This window comes from Cydia strobilella, chromosome 6 (assembly GCF_947568885.1).
Source record: "Cydia strobilella chromosome 6, ilCydStro3.1, whole genome shotgun sequence".
NCBI lineage: Eukaryota > Metazoa > Arthropoda > Insecta > Lepidoptera > Tortricidae > Cydia > Cydia strobilella.
The window spans coordinates 19873026-19890045 of NC_086046.1; the positions used below are offsets into that span (position 1 = coordinate 19873026).

Sequence of the window (17020 nt, forward strand, 5' to 3'; positions counted from 1 at the left end):
ACATAAACTACTGTTGTCTAAGATCAATGAACGAGTTTCGCAATTCAACGTGACAGTATGGGAAGTGTTTTTGTGAAATCATAGTCTAATCTTAAAGATAGATAGAGATAGACAAAAGGTGATTGAACAGGGAGCTAGGCCAGCGTTTGTCGATGTACAATAGTCATCGTGGCCGTGGCTAGGCCTCCTTGGCATGTTAGTTTCGTACCATTACTAACTACTGACTCATCTCCCACACTGCTAACTGACAGTTCGTAAACCTTATTACAAAAGGCATAGTCCACCGATGGACAGTTAAGAGTGTTGCTGTTTGTACAATCATGTTATTCGATCCCTAAAATCTCACTGTATTACTTCTCAAATCTATTTTTCGTTTAATAACAAAAATGTTAATTGAGCTATTTATTACAGTCGCGTAGAAGAAGAGTCCGTACAACAACAGCGAAGCGAGCGGCGTCGGCAAAACGGCACCGCCAAGAAGAACAACAACGAACCGCAGTCAGAGTTGAGGCTGCACGAGCTTAGGGTGGAGAAATACAATGGACTCGTCCGGTGAGTTGTTTTAATACGTGGCAAACTAGCACACTGACGGGTCTCTAGAGGTGTCGACAAAACGGCACCGCCAAGAAGAACAACAACGAACCGCAGTCAGAGTTGAGGCTGCACGAGCTTAGGGTGGAGAAATACAATGGACTCGTCCGGTGAGTTGTTTTAATACGTGGCAAACTAGCACACTGACGGGTCTCTAGAGGTGTCGACAAAACGGCACCGCCAAGAAGAACAACAACGAACCGCAGTCAGAGTTGAGGCTGCACGAGCTTAGGGTGGAGAAATACAATGGACTCGTCCGGTGAGTTGTTTTAATACGTGGCAAACTAGCACACTGACGGGTCTCTAGAGGTGTCGACAAAACGGCACCGCCAAAAAGAACAACAACGAACCGCAGTCAGAGTTGAGGCTGCACGAGCTTAGGGCGGAGAAATACAATGGACTCGTCCGGTGAGTTGTTTTAATACGTGGCAAACTAGCACACTGACGGGTTTTTAGAGGTGTCGACAAAACGGCACCGCCAAGAAGAACAACAACGAACTGCAGTCAGAGTTGAGGCTGCACGAGCTTAGGGCGGAGAAATACAATGGACTCGTCCTGACGGGTCTCTAGAGGTGTCGACAAAACGGCACCGCCAAGAAGAACAACAACGAACCGCAGTCAGAGTTGAGGCTGCACGAGCTTAGGGCGGAGAAATACAACGGACTCGTCCGTTGAGTTGTTTTTTATATATAATACGTGGCAAACTAGCACACTCACGGGTCTCTAGAGGTGTCGACAAAACGGCACCGCCAAGAAGAACAACAACAAACCGCAGTCAGAGTTGAGGCTGCACGAGCTTAGGGCGGAGAAATACAATGGACTCGTCCGGTGAGTTGTTTTTTATATATAATACGTGGCAAACTAGCACACTCACGGGTCTCTAGTGGTGTCGACAAAACGGCACCGCCAAGAAGAACAACAACGAACCGCAGTCAGAGTTGAGGCTGCACGAGCTTAGGGCGGAGAAATACAACGGACTCGTCCGGTGAGTCTTTTTAATCTTCTAATGGTATATTAGTGGCAAACTAACGTGAATGTATAAATTAGCTAGCCAAAATTTCTGTTTCCCAATATTTTTTGGTCCATTCACGCTGTTCCCCATTTTGTTTTTTAACCATTCTTTTATTTTCACAGTAGTTAATTTTATTACACGCGTACGTCCCAGTCGCTTTTTTCCCCAAGGAGTAATATTTCCGAGAACATTTCCATCTTACCCTGAGTCGACGTATTTCTGGGCCGTTTGCCCTTCGGATATCTGAAGTTACCTAAGGAACCTAACCTACCTGCCTATCGACTTAGTGTGACTATCGTGAAAAAAGCGACTGAGACATACACCTATAATCAAATTAACTACTGTAAAGACAAACGACTGGTTAAACAGCAGAATGGGGGAAAACGCGAATGCAACAATAGTAGATTGTGTTACAAGGGAGCAAAATGATATATTTACATTGAATCCTAAACGAAGCGAAGGATTCTATTATAGAATCCTGAGCCTAGTGAGGGATTCAAGTGTGTTACGCCCAAGATGGAAATAATTTTGTTACCATGTGACACATACTGCTTTTCACATCACCTATGAGGTAATTAAGATGTTTAAAAATATTATTTAAGCTAAAAAAATAATGTGCAATTTTTTTTTAAAATAGTGTCCTACAACAGAAAAGTGTTACTTTGATCCCTCCTAGCAGGGAAGAAAAGTGCCACTTTGATCCTTCCTATCAGGGAAGAAAAACCGCTTTTTCGCATTGATGATGTGAAAACAATATTGGGGAACAAACATTTTGGGCAGCTAATATAAACAGCCGCTATAACAACAAATACTGCAAAGTACGGAACCCTCGGTGGGCGAGTCTGACTCGCACTTGTCCGGTTTGTTTTAAATACGTGAACCATTTTAGAATGCTCACAACATAAGTAAGGCTCAGAATATAAATTATTAATGTCATTCAACGTTTGTCAACGCTAACCTACGTGCTCTAAAAGGGAACCTTATCTTGATTCCTTTGCAATAAAAGGTATGTCATTGGACTATACTCGCCTGTTTGTTTTTAGGGTTCCGTAGTATTTAAATTATACGTTCGTCCATCGAGACGATTGAAGTTCACAAAGAGTATGTACAGTCGAAGGCAAAAATATCGATCCAGACAAATGGCTCAATAATATGTAAACACGACTTTATTGCCTAAGGTGTAAGAGCGTACACATATTTATGAAACTTTGAGAATGTATATATATTTATGCCCTTGACTGTACATACCTATTGCTAATGCTATGTCCAAAAAAAAAACAAATAAAGTTAAGATTAATGGGGAGCGTATTCAAACATTTTTTTTTGTTTTATATAGCTCTGTAGACATATACAAACCTCAAACTCGGTGTGATAATGAAGAAACATATACTTGATAACTAATAATAAAAATAAAACGGAACCCTTAGCAACTTTCTCAACTCGTCAAACTCGCACTTGACCGGTTTTCTCTAATGAGTCTAATGCATAAACGAGTTTTGAACGCCTACAATATTTTAGGGTCAAGAACTGATTAATATTAATTATTAATATCATGTCAGTCCATGTCAACGCCAACCTTGCCAACCTACGTGCTCTCGGGCAATTGAAAGTTATCACTTATCTTCTTTTGCAACATTGTACACTTACTCGTAACTTAACTATTGCAAAAGAAATTGTTAAGGGACACTTATATCAACAATGATTGGACATGAAATAAAACTATGAAACGGATTATATCGCGTATATTGAATTTATAATATATCCCCCCCACCCGTCACCCGTTGACCACGAACTCTGTAAAGGGTTCGAAACGTCGGGATGTATTATAAATTCAATATATGCGATATAATCCGTTTCATAGTTTTATTTCATGAGTAACTATCGCAGTAACCGAAGATAATATAATGATTGGACACTTAATACGACACTACCACTTCTGTATAATTATCCTGGAGGGGCGGATAGGACGCAAGCGGGGTAGAGGAAAACCCAGACGCAGCTTTTCAGAACAAGTGAAAGAAAAAGTAGGGCTCGTGTCGTATCAAGAAGTCAAAGGCTCTGGCGCAGGATAGGGAAAGCTGGGAGATACTCCACCGTCAAGAGAATAACTCTTAAGTTAATGATGATGATGATATTAACACGAAACAAAAACCTTTACGCAATACTCAAATTATCACTTTATTTTAACTGAATACATATACGCAAAATGTCCTCAAATCGTAACCATTAAATGTTTTCTCACAACACATTCACTTTGTCAACTCCTCCGGGACAGGAGTGTATTTCAACCCCGTATCATTCAGCATGGTGACCACCCACGCATCCTTAGGCAGTTTCCCTGAGCTGAGCAACTTCACCGCGGCGGCCACATTCGCCCCACTAGTGTAACCAACATATAAACCTTCCTTCTCTCCAAGCAGCTTCTTATAATGCGTAGCCTCCTCATCAGACACACTCGTAGTGCCATCCATGTACTCAAACTCGAATAACCCAGGAACAGCCCCATACCCTGATCCTTGCAGCAGATGACACGGCTTCGTGATAGTCTTTCCGGCTATCGGCTCAGCACCTTCTGGCTCCACGACATAAGTCACCACCTCTGGATTCTTCTCCTTCAGATACTTAGAAACACCCGTGAACGTTCCAGCCGTACCAACGGTGGCTACAAAAGCGTCTACATGCCCTCCAGTCTGCCTCCAAATCTCGGGGCCTGTTGATTCGTAATGCGAACTAACATTGGCATCATTATGGAACTGATTAACGAGGAATGATCCGGTTTCTTCAACTAACCTTAACCCTTCTTTCTCCGCCGCTTCCACATCAGCTAAAGTGACTTTTCCGTAACTACCTTCAACTTGAGGAACTCGGACGCATTTCGCACCAAGCGCCTCCATATGTATAGCTCGTTGCACGCTGTTCCCTTTAGACATAGTAAGAGTCAGGGGATGCCCAAGCACTGAACACACAACAGCTAGACCAGTTCCTTGATTCCCTGATGTCACTTCAACAACTGGGCTCCCAGGCTTCAAATCACCATTCTTCCTAGCATTTTGTATCATGTACAACGCGGATCGGCATTTGATAGAACCCCCGGGGTTCATAAATTCGCATTTCGCTAAGATACGTCCAGGGCCGGGATATAAACGATCCAAAGCTACTATAGGTGTGTTCCCGATCAGTTCCAAAGCTGAAGATTTGATCTCGTTGTCTCTAGAGGGAGCCATGTTAAAAAACGCAACACTTGTCAATGTTCAGCAACACACTGAGGCCGCGTGTAGCGCGCGAAGCTTAAAAAGTCACTGGCGATGTGTGCTGCCTTTATAATGTTATCATTACTAATAGATTGTCAAGGTTCCTTAGTTGCGCGTATTAGACTCAAACATTACCGACACCAAAGAGGATATAATAAGATAGAGCGGTACTGTCATAGTAAATTTTGTAACCACTGTAAATTCACTGCCATCTATCGACATACTTTAAAACTAAAAATGAAGATTTATAAAAATACGTTAAAATGTATTTAAATATGGATAAATGATTTTTTTATTTGCATTAATTATTTTTATATGATTTTGACCCATGTTCTTTCACTAATATGCGTTAAAATTATAAATAACAAACGAAACTGTCAACGCCCTCTATACGAGAGTAGGCCAAAACTAGTGGCGCCATCTGATCGAGAATCAAATTTTCGTGATTTTCAAGGCACGTTTTTTCCTTAGACTGTATCCATCTATTACGGAGTTATATCTATCTTTGCCGACACTGAATTAAACTAGATATAATAAAAAAGGGTATGTTTTAACGCTATGAATGATCTAACGTGACTGACACGCGCGTAAGAAATTGGCAAGTGCGAAGATTCTATAATGATCCATTATTTATAGACCATTGACTTATCAATATCATTACGTGATTACTTTGATGTCATATTAACTCCTGGTAACGATAAATAAATATAAACAGTTAAGTAAACAATTCCACTCTCTTATTAAACTTACTGAACTGTCAATGAACTATGGTATAAAATTGCACGTCATACTATTCTTAGTGTGGTCACAGTTTATAAAACAATACAGTCATCCCAGCAGTCTAGATAAGGCAATTGTGCGGGGTGCGAGGGGTGAGGGGTGGGTCGCGCGCACCCGAGCTGCATACATCGCCATTGTTCTTAAGGCCGTTCCATCGGTTTGCCGCTGTCACTGTCACATTTCGCAAGAAAGAACGGGAAAGATCATGCGCGCCAAGCGAATTTTGTCGATTTTTATTTATTTTAAAAACGTTACCTTACAATATCGAAATTCGAAAGATATGAAATTACTATTTAAGTTAAGATTGTTTTTTCTTCTTTTTTTGTTTATAGTATCACATAATAAATAACCGAGTAAAGTTTGATTAAAAGTCCGAGTTAGAGGTTACTTTGGGAATAAATTGTATCGAGCGAAGTTTCATAATTCGTGTATCGGAAGCTATGTTATTAAAGATAATATAGTCAAGAATTGTATATATTTTTTCCACGTCTACGAATATCAACGCCTCTTAGAAAAACATGATCATATAAGGAGATTTTTCGCCTTCTGGCTCACGGAACCGCCTTAATCAGTCGCCATCAGATATATCAGGGCGGCTGAGCTGCTCAAAAATATCTGGACACGCACACTCACGCCTTGACAATAAAAGCGTATTCAGATATTTGTGATTACCTTGGCCGCTCGGATGTATCTGATAGCGACTGTATTTGTTTAATTTACCACGGTTAAGGTTATCCATTTATGATAAAATGACAATCAAGATAACAATTAACCAGCCCACGAATTCGCATGCGTAAAAGTCTTTAGGCTACAAGTAGGATAATGCCAGTTAAATAGTTGAAGTATTTTGACAACGTTATACTATATCGTTATTACTTTAAAAATCTTCGGCTTTTCATAATTAAATGGGATCTAAACTTGCCAGTCAAAAAACGACCTTGAGGTTTTAAATTTAACATTGAATTTTGACTGCGGACGCGAATCGCGTCCATCGGACGCAAAGAAAAACAAATGAAAACCTTTTTACTGTATTTACTTTTGCTCTGCTTCCTGCCCTGTACTATTACGGTAAACTCCAAGGGCCTGACACTCTTCGATAGAGAAAGATAGTCCTATTGCGATTCCTATAAGAGGAAAGAGAAAATAGTGCCATGCTTCGTCCTTATCACCGACCGGTTGGCAGCATAGGTAGGAGGCGATGGCAAAATACCGAAACTTATAAGAGTATACAGAATACAGAACTTTATTGGTAAAAGCAAATTTTACAGGTCACATTTTACACTTACAAACAAATATATGTACAGTCGCCATCAGATATATCGGAGCGGCCAAGGTGCTCACAAATATCTGAACACGCCTCTATTGTCAAGGCGTTAGAGTGCGTGTTCAGATATTGTGAACACCTCGGGCGCTCCGATATATCTGATGGCGACTGTACATATGTTCGTTAATATAAAGAATTACATATTTCATAACATTTTTTAAACTTAAAAACATTTTTAGATTTAAATATAGTTAACATGTTTTTTTTTTTAAACTACCATGCAGAAGTCAACGACCTCATCGAGTATTTATAAATTCGTCAATGCTGTAGAATGCTTTTTCTATAAGCAGCAGTGAAAGAGAAAAAAATCCTATGCTGCCCAAATTTTATATGAATATTCTTTTTTTTCGGGGGTAAGCCCCCGGTCGCTCGGTGGCGCGTCTATGACTACTTGTATATACTATGTCTATTTTAAACTCTGTGCACTATAAATTTTTTTTTGTATTATATGGCCTGGTTACGAGACCTTTAAGCTAACTAGAATCTAACGTTGTAATGTTCCACAGACTGCTGAAACCTGGGTGCCGCACCATAGTGCTTCTCGTGGACATGCAGAGCCGAGTGCAGCTGCTGTCCAAGTTTCACAAGATCGTGTGGCCGTACCGCAAGTAAGTGCTCTTGATCACGCCCAATGTGCATTACAATGTACAGTCAACTGAAATAATATTACACAACGAAGGCCGCAAAAATATCTGACACTATCTTCCCAGGTAGCAAAGTGACGTCATAATGACGTAATTATGGCGTCGCTGACGTCATAATGATGTATAAATGCTGTTGGGGTTATTTGTAGAGCCAAAAGAGCGTGTCACATACTCAATATCTTTATTGCTAATAAGGAAGAATCCATCAAAAAAATCACGCTTGTTGTATGGGAGGCCCGCTTAAATATTTATTTTATTCTGTTTTTAGTATTTGTTGTTATAGCGGCAACAGAAATACATCATCTGTAAAACTTTCAACTGTCTAAGGTCTGTTTTTTTATTTCGTAGACTAAAATGACGTTTCATGTGTATGACATGACATTTCTTAGTACCACATAAATGTCATTTTAGTCTACGGAATAAAAAAACAGAATATAGCTATCACGGTTCACGAGATACAGCCTGGTGACAGACAGACGGACAGTGGAGTCTTAGTAATAGGGTCCCGTTTTTGCCCTTTGGGTACGGAACCCTAATAAGAATTGTACTATAAACTAAAATAGATGTCGTATATTAAAGAATAAGTGACGAAGCCCTCCAGTGGTGAAGGCCGGATTCGAACCGGTGTCTTTAGCAATCCGGGCTAACGCCTTGAACCCCTAGGCCACCCTGCCACGGCGGAACCTAAAATTATTTAATAAAAAAAAATTGATTTGTTCCCAAAGTTGTGTAAGAATTGTACTGTAGTCGGACTCGCGTTCCAAGGGTTCCGTACATTACACAAATTTAAACAATGTATTTTTTATTTGAAACGTGAGTTGCGTAAGTGAAATGTCTTTAAAAAACCCGTAGGGGTCGGATCACAAACTAAGTAATTAAGTCCGACTCACGCTTGACTGCACATATCTAATAGGTTTTCCTGTAATCTACAGGTAAAGATCTATTTTGTGTATTTTTTTCAAAATTTTAGACCTATTAGTTTCGGAGATAAAGGGGGGGGGGAATGGTAATTTTTTGCCTATTTTCTTGAATAACTTCTAAGTTGTTTATCCTAAAATTATAAAAAAAAATGTATCTGAGATTCTCACAATGAGCTCTTTCATTCGATATAGTTTAAAAAACTTTATTTTTTTAATTTTCTCATTTACCCCCCAAAAGCGGCCTCCATGTTTAAAATTCATTTGGGTCACAAACTTACATATGTATACCAAATTTCAACTTAATTGGTCCAGTAGTTTCAGAGAAAATAGGCTGTGACAGACGGACAGACAGACGCACGAGTGATCCTATAAGGGTTCCGGTTTTTTCCTTTTGAGGTATGGAACCCTAAAAACTAGTCTCAATTGCCTGTAAAACGTCACAGTTGTGCCCGCTACGCAATACCAATATATCTGCGACTCATATTGGAATGCCCTCTCATTGATAGAGTTTGAGGTCAAGGAACAATTGTCTATTATTTGCGAAGCAATTACTGAACAATGGACAATAACTGGCAACAGAACAACGTTTATTGGAAAAACATTCCTCGTCCATGTCGTAACATTGCAAGATAATATATATACGTGTACATTGTGACGTTGTGAAGCAAAAGGTACCACATTGTCGCTTACCATAAGAACGAAATTTGCTAGTATTTTTATACGAATAACATGTCAGAGCGTCTTTATGGCAAGCGACAATGTGGTACCTTTTGCTTGAAAACGACACATATTCTTGTGAATGTATGTGCTCTAACAAAAGAAGTACCTAGGTACAAAAAACCGGCCAAGTACGAGTCGGATTCGCGCACTAAGGGGTACCATTACGCAAAAAATTGCAAAAAAATCATGTTTGTTGTATGGGAGCCCCACTTAAATATTTATTTTATTTTGTTTTTAGTATTTGTTGTTATAGCGGCAATAGAAATATATCATCTGTGAAAATTTCAACTGTCTAGCTTGATAGCTAGACAGTTGAAATTCATGAGATACAGCTTGGTGACAGACGGACAGACAGACAGACAGCGGAGTCTTAGTAATATAGGGTCCCATTTTTACCCTTTGGGTACACCCAGGAACCCTAAAAATGAACACAGTTAACCGGCCATTCGTTAATTTTATTGCAATGAGATAAGGTCCGTACGGAAAGTATGGTGGTGGAATTGTGTTATTGGTATAAATCGCATGATTGTAATCATATATCCCACCAAAAACATTTTCATGTAGAATGTTGCCAAGTCGAAACCATAAGGCTCACACTGACAAAAAGTTATCAGATCTCTTGTAGAGCCAAACTTCTAACTCTACAAGCCCTACCGTCACAAACTACACCTTAGTCAAATTATGTGGCTTGGCCGTTTCGCTACCGTCACATGGAAGTAAGGTGAAAAATTGATTCACTATTCATTATTTTTTATTATACAATAGCTCTTGTAGTAAGGAAACGGCCTTGCCTCCAGATCTGACACTGGGTTTTACGAAATCTGGGTTGATCATTCTCTCTTCGTTGTGCAAGCAAAAAAGCATGAAAGTACACATGCATACAAAAATAGCCTGTACATTGGAAAATTATGAGATCGAAGCGACTTTGAATGTACACAATTTAAATCGGCCTATATGTATTTGTATAATTTGTATGTACTATAAGGGCAAATTAATAAATAATTTGCATTTTTCTTCATCATATATTTCAATTCATCTAAATATGTATTCTAAAATTTCGAGTCATATTTATGTCCTTTTTTATGTAATTAATTGTAAACAAAAGTGTATTTATGTGTAAGTATATGTACGACCAAATAAGAAAGAATTAAGGCAATCCTTCCTTAATGTGTCTTTTCCATTTACAGAAACAAAACCCTCCTCTTCGCGTATCTTCAAGTAGAAAGAAACATTGACTGGTTCCGTCGCATATTACAACTATCCCTAGGAGGGCAAGAGTTGCGAGTCAACGCTAGGAACTGCGTGGGCACAGTGCTGGCACTTAATCCGCACCGCAACTACTTCTGCATATACCACGCCAAGCATCCCGAAGGCGCCAAGCCGCACAAGGTATTCTCGACTCTATTTCAATATAAATAACGTTCAAACCGTAATATCGACCGGTTCCGTCGCTACAACTGTCTCTGTTAGGGCAAGAGTTGCGAGTCAACGCTAGGAACTGCGTGGGCACCGTGCTGACATTTAACCCGCACCGCAACTACCTATACTTCTGCATATAAAAAGGCGCCAAGCTGCGCAAGGTATCAGTCTCTATTTTAAAATTGATAAGGTTAAAAATTCTAGAAACCGTGGAGGTACGGTGTTTGACTACTGCAGCTTAAGCTTCTTGAGGGCACAAAGACACAAAAAAATTGACTTTATTTCAACGGTGTTAAGAGTGTTAAAAACCACGCTAAGGGCACACAAGATATAATACTCTTTAATTCAATGCTAAATATTCTTTTAACTGCCGATACCGGGTTAATTTAAAAATACACTGTACAGGCATTCGATACTTACAAAATCAAAGAGATTTGATATGTGACAATCTAAAAATGTCTTGATATCTTATTTCATTACAATCACTGAAATAAATATGCCATAGAAGACGCAAATGCATCTACTTCGCGTGTCCGAACCCCGACCGAGCGTCGAGGTTGACCGTCGCTCTTTACAGTCCACGCGCGTCAGTTGTTGCAGCCGTACGTCCGTAAAAACTTAAAAAATGCTTCGTTGCATGATAATTAACTGCAACAGCCCAAAAATTGCGATCACCTAAAGGCAAGAACATATTTCCTATCACATATAAGTAATTTTAAAATTATATTATGCGTAAATTTTAAATGACAAAGTCGGCACGCTTACGCTTGGTTTCAATACAAATCGTGGTATTTGCGTCATCTAGCGTATATATTAAATCTGTGATTACAATTATTACAGAGGATGTCCCGAATGACGCGATCGCTGGGCGCGTCAGCCGATCCCGAGGCGGGCGCGTTCATCGGCTTCACGGAACGGGATTCCAGCTCCGACGAGGCGCCAGCATCGCCGTTGCTGCAAGGTACAGTAGAAACATGGACTCGCTATCACCAATTGAGACTACAGTATACATACGAAAATAGCTTAAGTATGTACCCACTACAATATAACAGAGTATATTGTAGTGTGTACTGAACGAGGGTGCGGAGTGTTAGGGTCGGCAACGCGCATGTAACTCCTCTGGAGTTGCAGGCGTACATAGGCTACGGAGACTGCTTAACATCAGGCGGGCCGTATTTTTTTTTATACTACGACGGTGGCAAACAAGCATACGGCCCGCCTGATGTTAAGCAGTCTCCGTAGCCTATGTACGCCTGCAACTCCAGGGGAGTTACATGCGCGTTGCCGACCCTAACACTCCTCTCCCTCGAGCTCTGGCAACCTTACTCACCGGCAGGAACACAACACTATGAGTAGGGTCTAGTGTTATTTGGCTGCGTTCTTCTGTAAGGTGGAGGTACCTCCCCAGTTGGGCTCTGCTCTAGATCTGGAATGACATCCGCTGTCCTGTGCCCTACCACACAAAGCGAGATGTCATTCACAGTGCCCATACCTCTCTTTTGGACGTAGGTTAAGGACACACCCGGGTCCAAAATGTCCGTATGCTTGTTTGCCACCGACGTAGTATAAAAAAAACTTAAGCTATTTTCGAGATTATTAGATTATACTTGCTTAGCTTATTAATGTTTCTTCAAGTGAAAGAGCCCTTGAGTGAATAGTCTCAAATAATAAAAAACCCGGACAAGGGCGAGTCAGACTCGCCCACCGAGGGTTCCGTACTTTTTAGTATTTGTTGTTATAGCGGCAACAGAAATACATCATCTGTGAAAATTTCAACTGTCTAGCTATCACGGTTCATGAGATACAGCCTGGTGAGTTTGGTGACAGACAAAAGGACAGTGGAGTCTTAGTAATAGGGTCCCGTGTTTACCCTTTGGGTACGGAACCCTAACAAAGTCGGCTAATTCAAACATTCTAAATGTGATAAAGATACGCCGGCGGGTCAGAAAAACTTCCTTTTACAACTTTAGGGGCGTTTTCAGCACCGCTTCAGATTATATAGTACATTGTGCAACATGGGGCGTAAGTTAAATAGACTCGAGTTTGCAATATTATTACGCCCCGAGTTACAATGTTTTTCATCACACTTGCGATACAGATACAAAAATGAAGTATAAAGACTAAAAACTGTTAATTATAATACTAGAAACTTCATAACTCCCTAGGGAAAACGCTTTTTCTATAGTTCCCGCTAAGCCTGCTAAAAATTTTTCATCACACTCGCTCAGTAAATGTGGAATTGCACCACATTTACTGAGCGAGTGTGATGAAAAAATTTTTTTCCTGGTTACTACTGTTTTCAAGCGCCTTAAACATGTTTTCACTGTTCCCTAAAAAGCATTTCTATGCAGTTAGTCCTTATTAATTCTAATCGATATTATTCTACAGAAAACCTACTAGACGGCCTGGAGAACTGGCTGGACCGACTGTTCGAAGGCAGCACCCACCGCTATTACATAAACTACTGGCCAGACATGACCTCCAAGTGAACCGTCTGAACGCAGCTCTGCAGGGAACATATATGCTTGATCTTCAAGTAACTTTTTTTTTAATTGGGTAACCAGACCACATTTACACGGTGGCTAAAAAATAAGTGCATTCCCGTTGCCAGGGAGGTTTTGGGATTATACTGAGCAACTTTTATTATGGGACCGACCCCGAAATCGCGAAAAAAATTTTTGACTGTTTCATACATTTTGGCTGGTCCTTTTTCTACGGGTAAAATTTTTTTTCGCAATTTCGTGGTTGGTCCCATAGTATAAGTTGCTCAGTATAATCCCAAAATTTCCCTGGCAACGGCAATGCACATATTTTTTAGCCAACGTGTATGATTACATTTTTTACCTTTTCTTAAGTTACCTAGTGAGATGAAAAAATCAGAAAGAAACAATAAAATATAGTTAATAATATAACACTTTAAACTCTCGCGTTTTGTACACATAATTAATGTCATTACCGGGTTAAATAATGAAAATTAATTGCGTTAAACCCGGTAATGACATTAATTATAGTTAATAATGTCACAAATATAAAAAAATGTTAACCTATACTCAATACTTGAGAGTTACACGGTTATATGGAATAATAATTTGTGGTATTTTCTATAAAAAAGGACCTTATTGTCGATGGCGTTTACGCCATTATAAACGGTGCTCCGAAATAAATAAAATGCCGCGCGACGCTGTGCGGCGTAGCGCTATCGACAATAAGGTCCCTTTTCATAGAAAATGCCCCATTTATGTTTCTGGGTATGTAGCACTTTTTACATGGAACTGTAAAATTCTTAGAAATATAAATTTAACATAAAATCAGCTTCATGGAACTAGTGGTATTCATATTTATTTGTATTATGTGAATGTACCGACTTTCGTATCGTAACGAGCTTAGTGAAGGCTAAAGTTACTCTGAGAACGTTTTTTTACCTTACGTGTATTTATCTGAATAGGCTTCTGATAAATTGTGCACTACGCCTTAGGCCGTATTTTAGCTATTCTGTCTCACAATAACTAGCGTGTTAAGTACAATAAAGTCGAAATGTCATTAATTTCATAAATCATACACACTGAAAATAAGACCGCGAGAAAATAAGAGTAGGGGGCAACGCACGTCAAAACTAAGTGCCATTATTTCGTTTAAAATTTAAGTTATATGTAATGGTTAAATTATGAATTACTATTTTGTTTAACACTGGTTATTATTGATTAGATGAAATAGTAACAATTTCACCAGACATCATTGAAATTATAATCGAAAGTATAACCACAAAAGAATTCTTACCAACACGCTAAACGGAATTTAATACAATGAAATTAGATTAATGATGTCATAATTAATCAAGAAATCTAGTCATTTTTAAATAGGGAAGTATTTGCTGACATTATGTGAAATACAAAATAATGTATTACAGATTTACAAGTTTCATTGGGTATTTTTTTTTAATATGGCGAGGTAGAAGATAGCGTCCGTTACTCGCGTTAAGCACCAGTGATAGGTTTTAGATAGGGTAAATCTATCTATTATTGGCTCTCTCTCCATCTCCAATAATTAGCTCCATGCATGAATTTATTTTTATTTTTGGATTCATAATTTATATCGTTGGAACACCGGAAATGATAAAAATACTTTTGTAAACCTTAACATTATTTTATTAAAAAATATTTAAAATGTTGAAAATTTTTGAGCTGTTGAAACGCTCATAATTTTTGGCGCGAATTCGACAGAGCGTGATGACGTCACACGTTGGGCGGCCCAACTGACGTTTGCTACTAATGACACTAATCTGTCGAACGCGTGACGTCACGTGGCGTTTCGAGCGTTTCGCTCACTAGCTTTTCGCGGGCAAATTTTTGTACTTTTCATTTATAATTTTAAGTAATTAAATGGCAATTTAAAAACGGAAATGCATTTGTAACATGATATAACGGTAACAAACATCCGAATAAAACATATTTCGTTCAAATATAAACTTCATGCATGAGGCTAATTGTCATGAGTATTTGAAGATAATAGAAAACATTGGCCAGTAAGTGGGATTTTGGAGCCAAAAACATATTTGTAGTGTCAGTAACTGGTTATTGGGTACTTTTTATGGTGCCACTTTTTTACCGTGTTTTGTCTTATGCCTTAAAAACACGCTTGATTATCATACGGTCACAATCATATAAATATATGCCATGTAGTTGATATACACTTCGAGTTAAGTACCTACTGATTTTAAATAAATTTCCTACCTAAGTAAATAGCAAAAGTAGATTCGTAGATAAGGTAAGTTAGATCAGGTTTGTAAGATTTTTTAAACTGACATAAAAAAACGTACGATTATGGTTCAGTATAGTCGTGTTCACTCAATCGTCTTCAATAATATTTGTACTGTAATAATAAAAATACCTGAACACGAATTAAAACCCCTTGACAATAGTTTAGTGTTCAGATATTTATGACCTTAGTCGCTCTGACACATCTGAGTGTATGATTTGAGTGGACACTCATTCGAGCGTGCGGCGCTCATATTAAATATATGCAAATACATGCGAGTGACCTGACACGTTACCGTTTGCCGCTTGCCGCTCCGCTGCACGCACACCACTTGGACAACACTTGCGTTAGTTTCACGTAAAATCATATTTTAGAAATTCACGTTACCAGTAAGATCGTATTTGGTGCTAGTCTTACATTTGGAAGGCACCGGTTTTGCAATTTTGAATAACTAGCTTAATAAATAGATTATGCGGTTAGTTTATATTGATAAGGTAATTTAGAAACGGATATTAAATATATTATAGTCCTGTCAAAACGATATTATGGTGCCGCCATCACGTTTGCTTTGGTCAATAATTTAGTTACACGCCAATAATTTAAATAATAATAAAATTTATTTAGCACATATTTCATGTCATATGTTTACGTTTTACCTTATCTACACGGACCTTCTGAAAATAAGGAAGTACTCCTAAATAAGATTTACCTTCCTCACGGAGAGAAATCGACAAGCTATTTTATTTAAATAAATAAGTTGTCGATAACAGGGTGTTTTACCCTACAATTGATGCGTAGAACGGACCATAATATCGAACGTTAATGATTATCAAGTTGAGATTAATAGTTATTTGTTTTACAAGCGGGCAAAGTTGTTGTTTACCCACTCGTGCTAATATTGATACCCGAGCAAGCGGAAGATTCCAAAATTGAACCACAGTTGGTTCGAAAAGTTGGATCTTGAGCGTTGCAAGGGTTAAACAAATTTTGCCACCGAGTGAAACACGAAAATTTTCACCAACACAAGGAAAATACTGACCAAAATATCAAACAAAATCAAATGATGTTATTAAATATTTATCATTCAAAAGCATCATTTAAAAGTCAATTTTACCAGCAAACATAAGGAATTTGCATTTGATTACTTTGCCTCACATGTGGATAAAATGCAACTTTCTCATCAGTTTTTGAACAATCACGACAGCCTTAAACCAGCTGGTACGGTGAAAAATAATATAAATTGATTAATTGTCACAGCCTTCCCCATTTTCGTCTTTCATGATTAGAACTTAAAGTTGATTATTGATTAAAAATAAATTTAAGTTGTTTTGATATAAATCGTAATCATCTTTAACTGGGTATTTTGAATGTATCTTGTGTCCTATAAAAGTATAATCCGAGTATTCGCACTTTTAGTAAAATTTCAGTTAATACATACTTTTTCTCCTTCAAAAATAATATAAGTTTTTTTTATCTCATAGCTATTGCTTAGAGAATATTTTCGTCGATTAGTATTCAAAAGTATTAAGCTCTCTATTCTTGCCTGTATCGGTATTTGTAAAGCTCTGGTTTCCTATGATAGCGGCATAGTATAAACAGGGCAA

General features: G+C 38.6%; 2 protein-coding genes across 2 annotated transcripts in view; one reads left to right on the top strand and one right to left on the bottom strand.

The window, feature by feature from the left end:
- Positions 1-13584, top strand: part of LOC134742341 (uncharacterized) — a 43210-nt gene extending 29626 nt beyond the window's left edge. The window contains exons 30-34 of the mRNA XM_063675392.1: positions 412-552; positions 7465-7566; positions 10430-10631; positions 11502-11622; positions 13050-13584. Of these exons, the coding sequence (XP_063531462.1) occupies positions 412-552; positions 7465-7566; positions 10430-10631; positions 11502-11622; positions 13050-13150 (667 nt within the window). The 3' untranslated portion in view covers positions 13151-13584. The remainder of the gene's footprint in view (positions 1-411; positions 553-7464; positions 7567-10429; positions 10632-11501; positions 11623-13049) is intronic.
- LOC134742247 (cysteine synthase-like) lies at positions 3821-4988 on the bottom strand. Its single transcript, XM_063675276.1, has one exon. It carries the CDS (start codon positions 4825-4827, stop codon positions 3853-3855), a length of 975 nt encoding a protein of 324 aa, XP_063531346.1. The 5' UTR covers positions 4828-4988; the 3' UTR covers positions 3821-3852.
- Positions 13585-17020: the final 3436 nt, after the last annotated feature.

What these genes read in the sequence shown, in the direction of transcription:
- LOC134742247 (XM_063675276.1), bottom strand. Translation starts at nt 4,827, where the DNA reads ATGGCTCCCTCTAGAGACAACGAGATCAAATCTTCAGCTTTGGAACTG.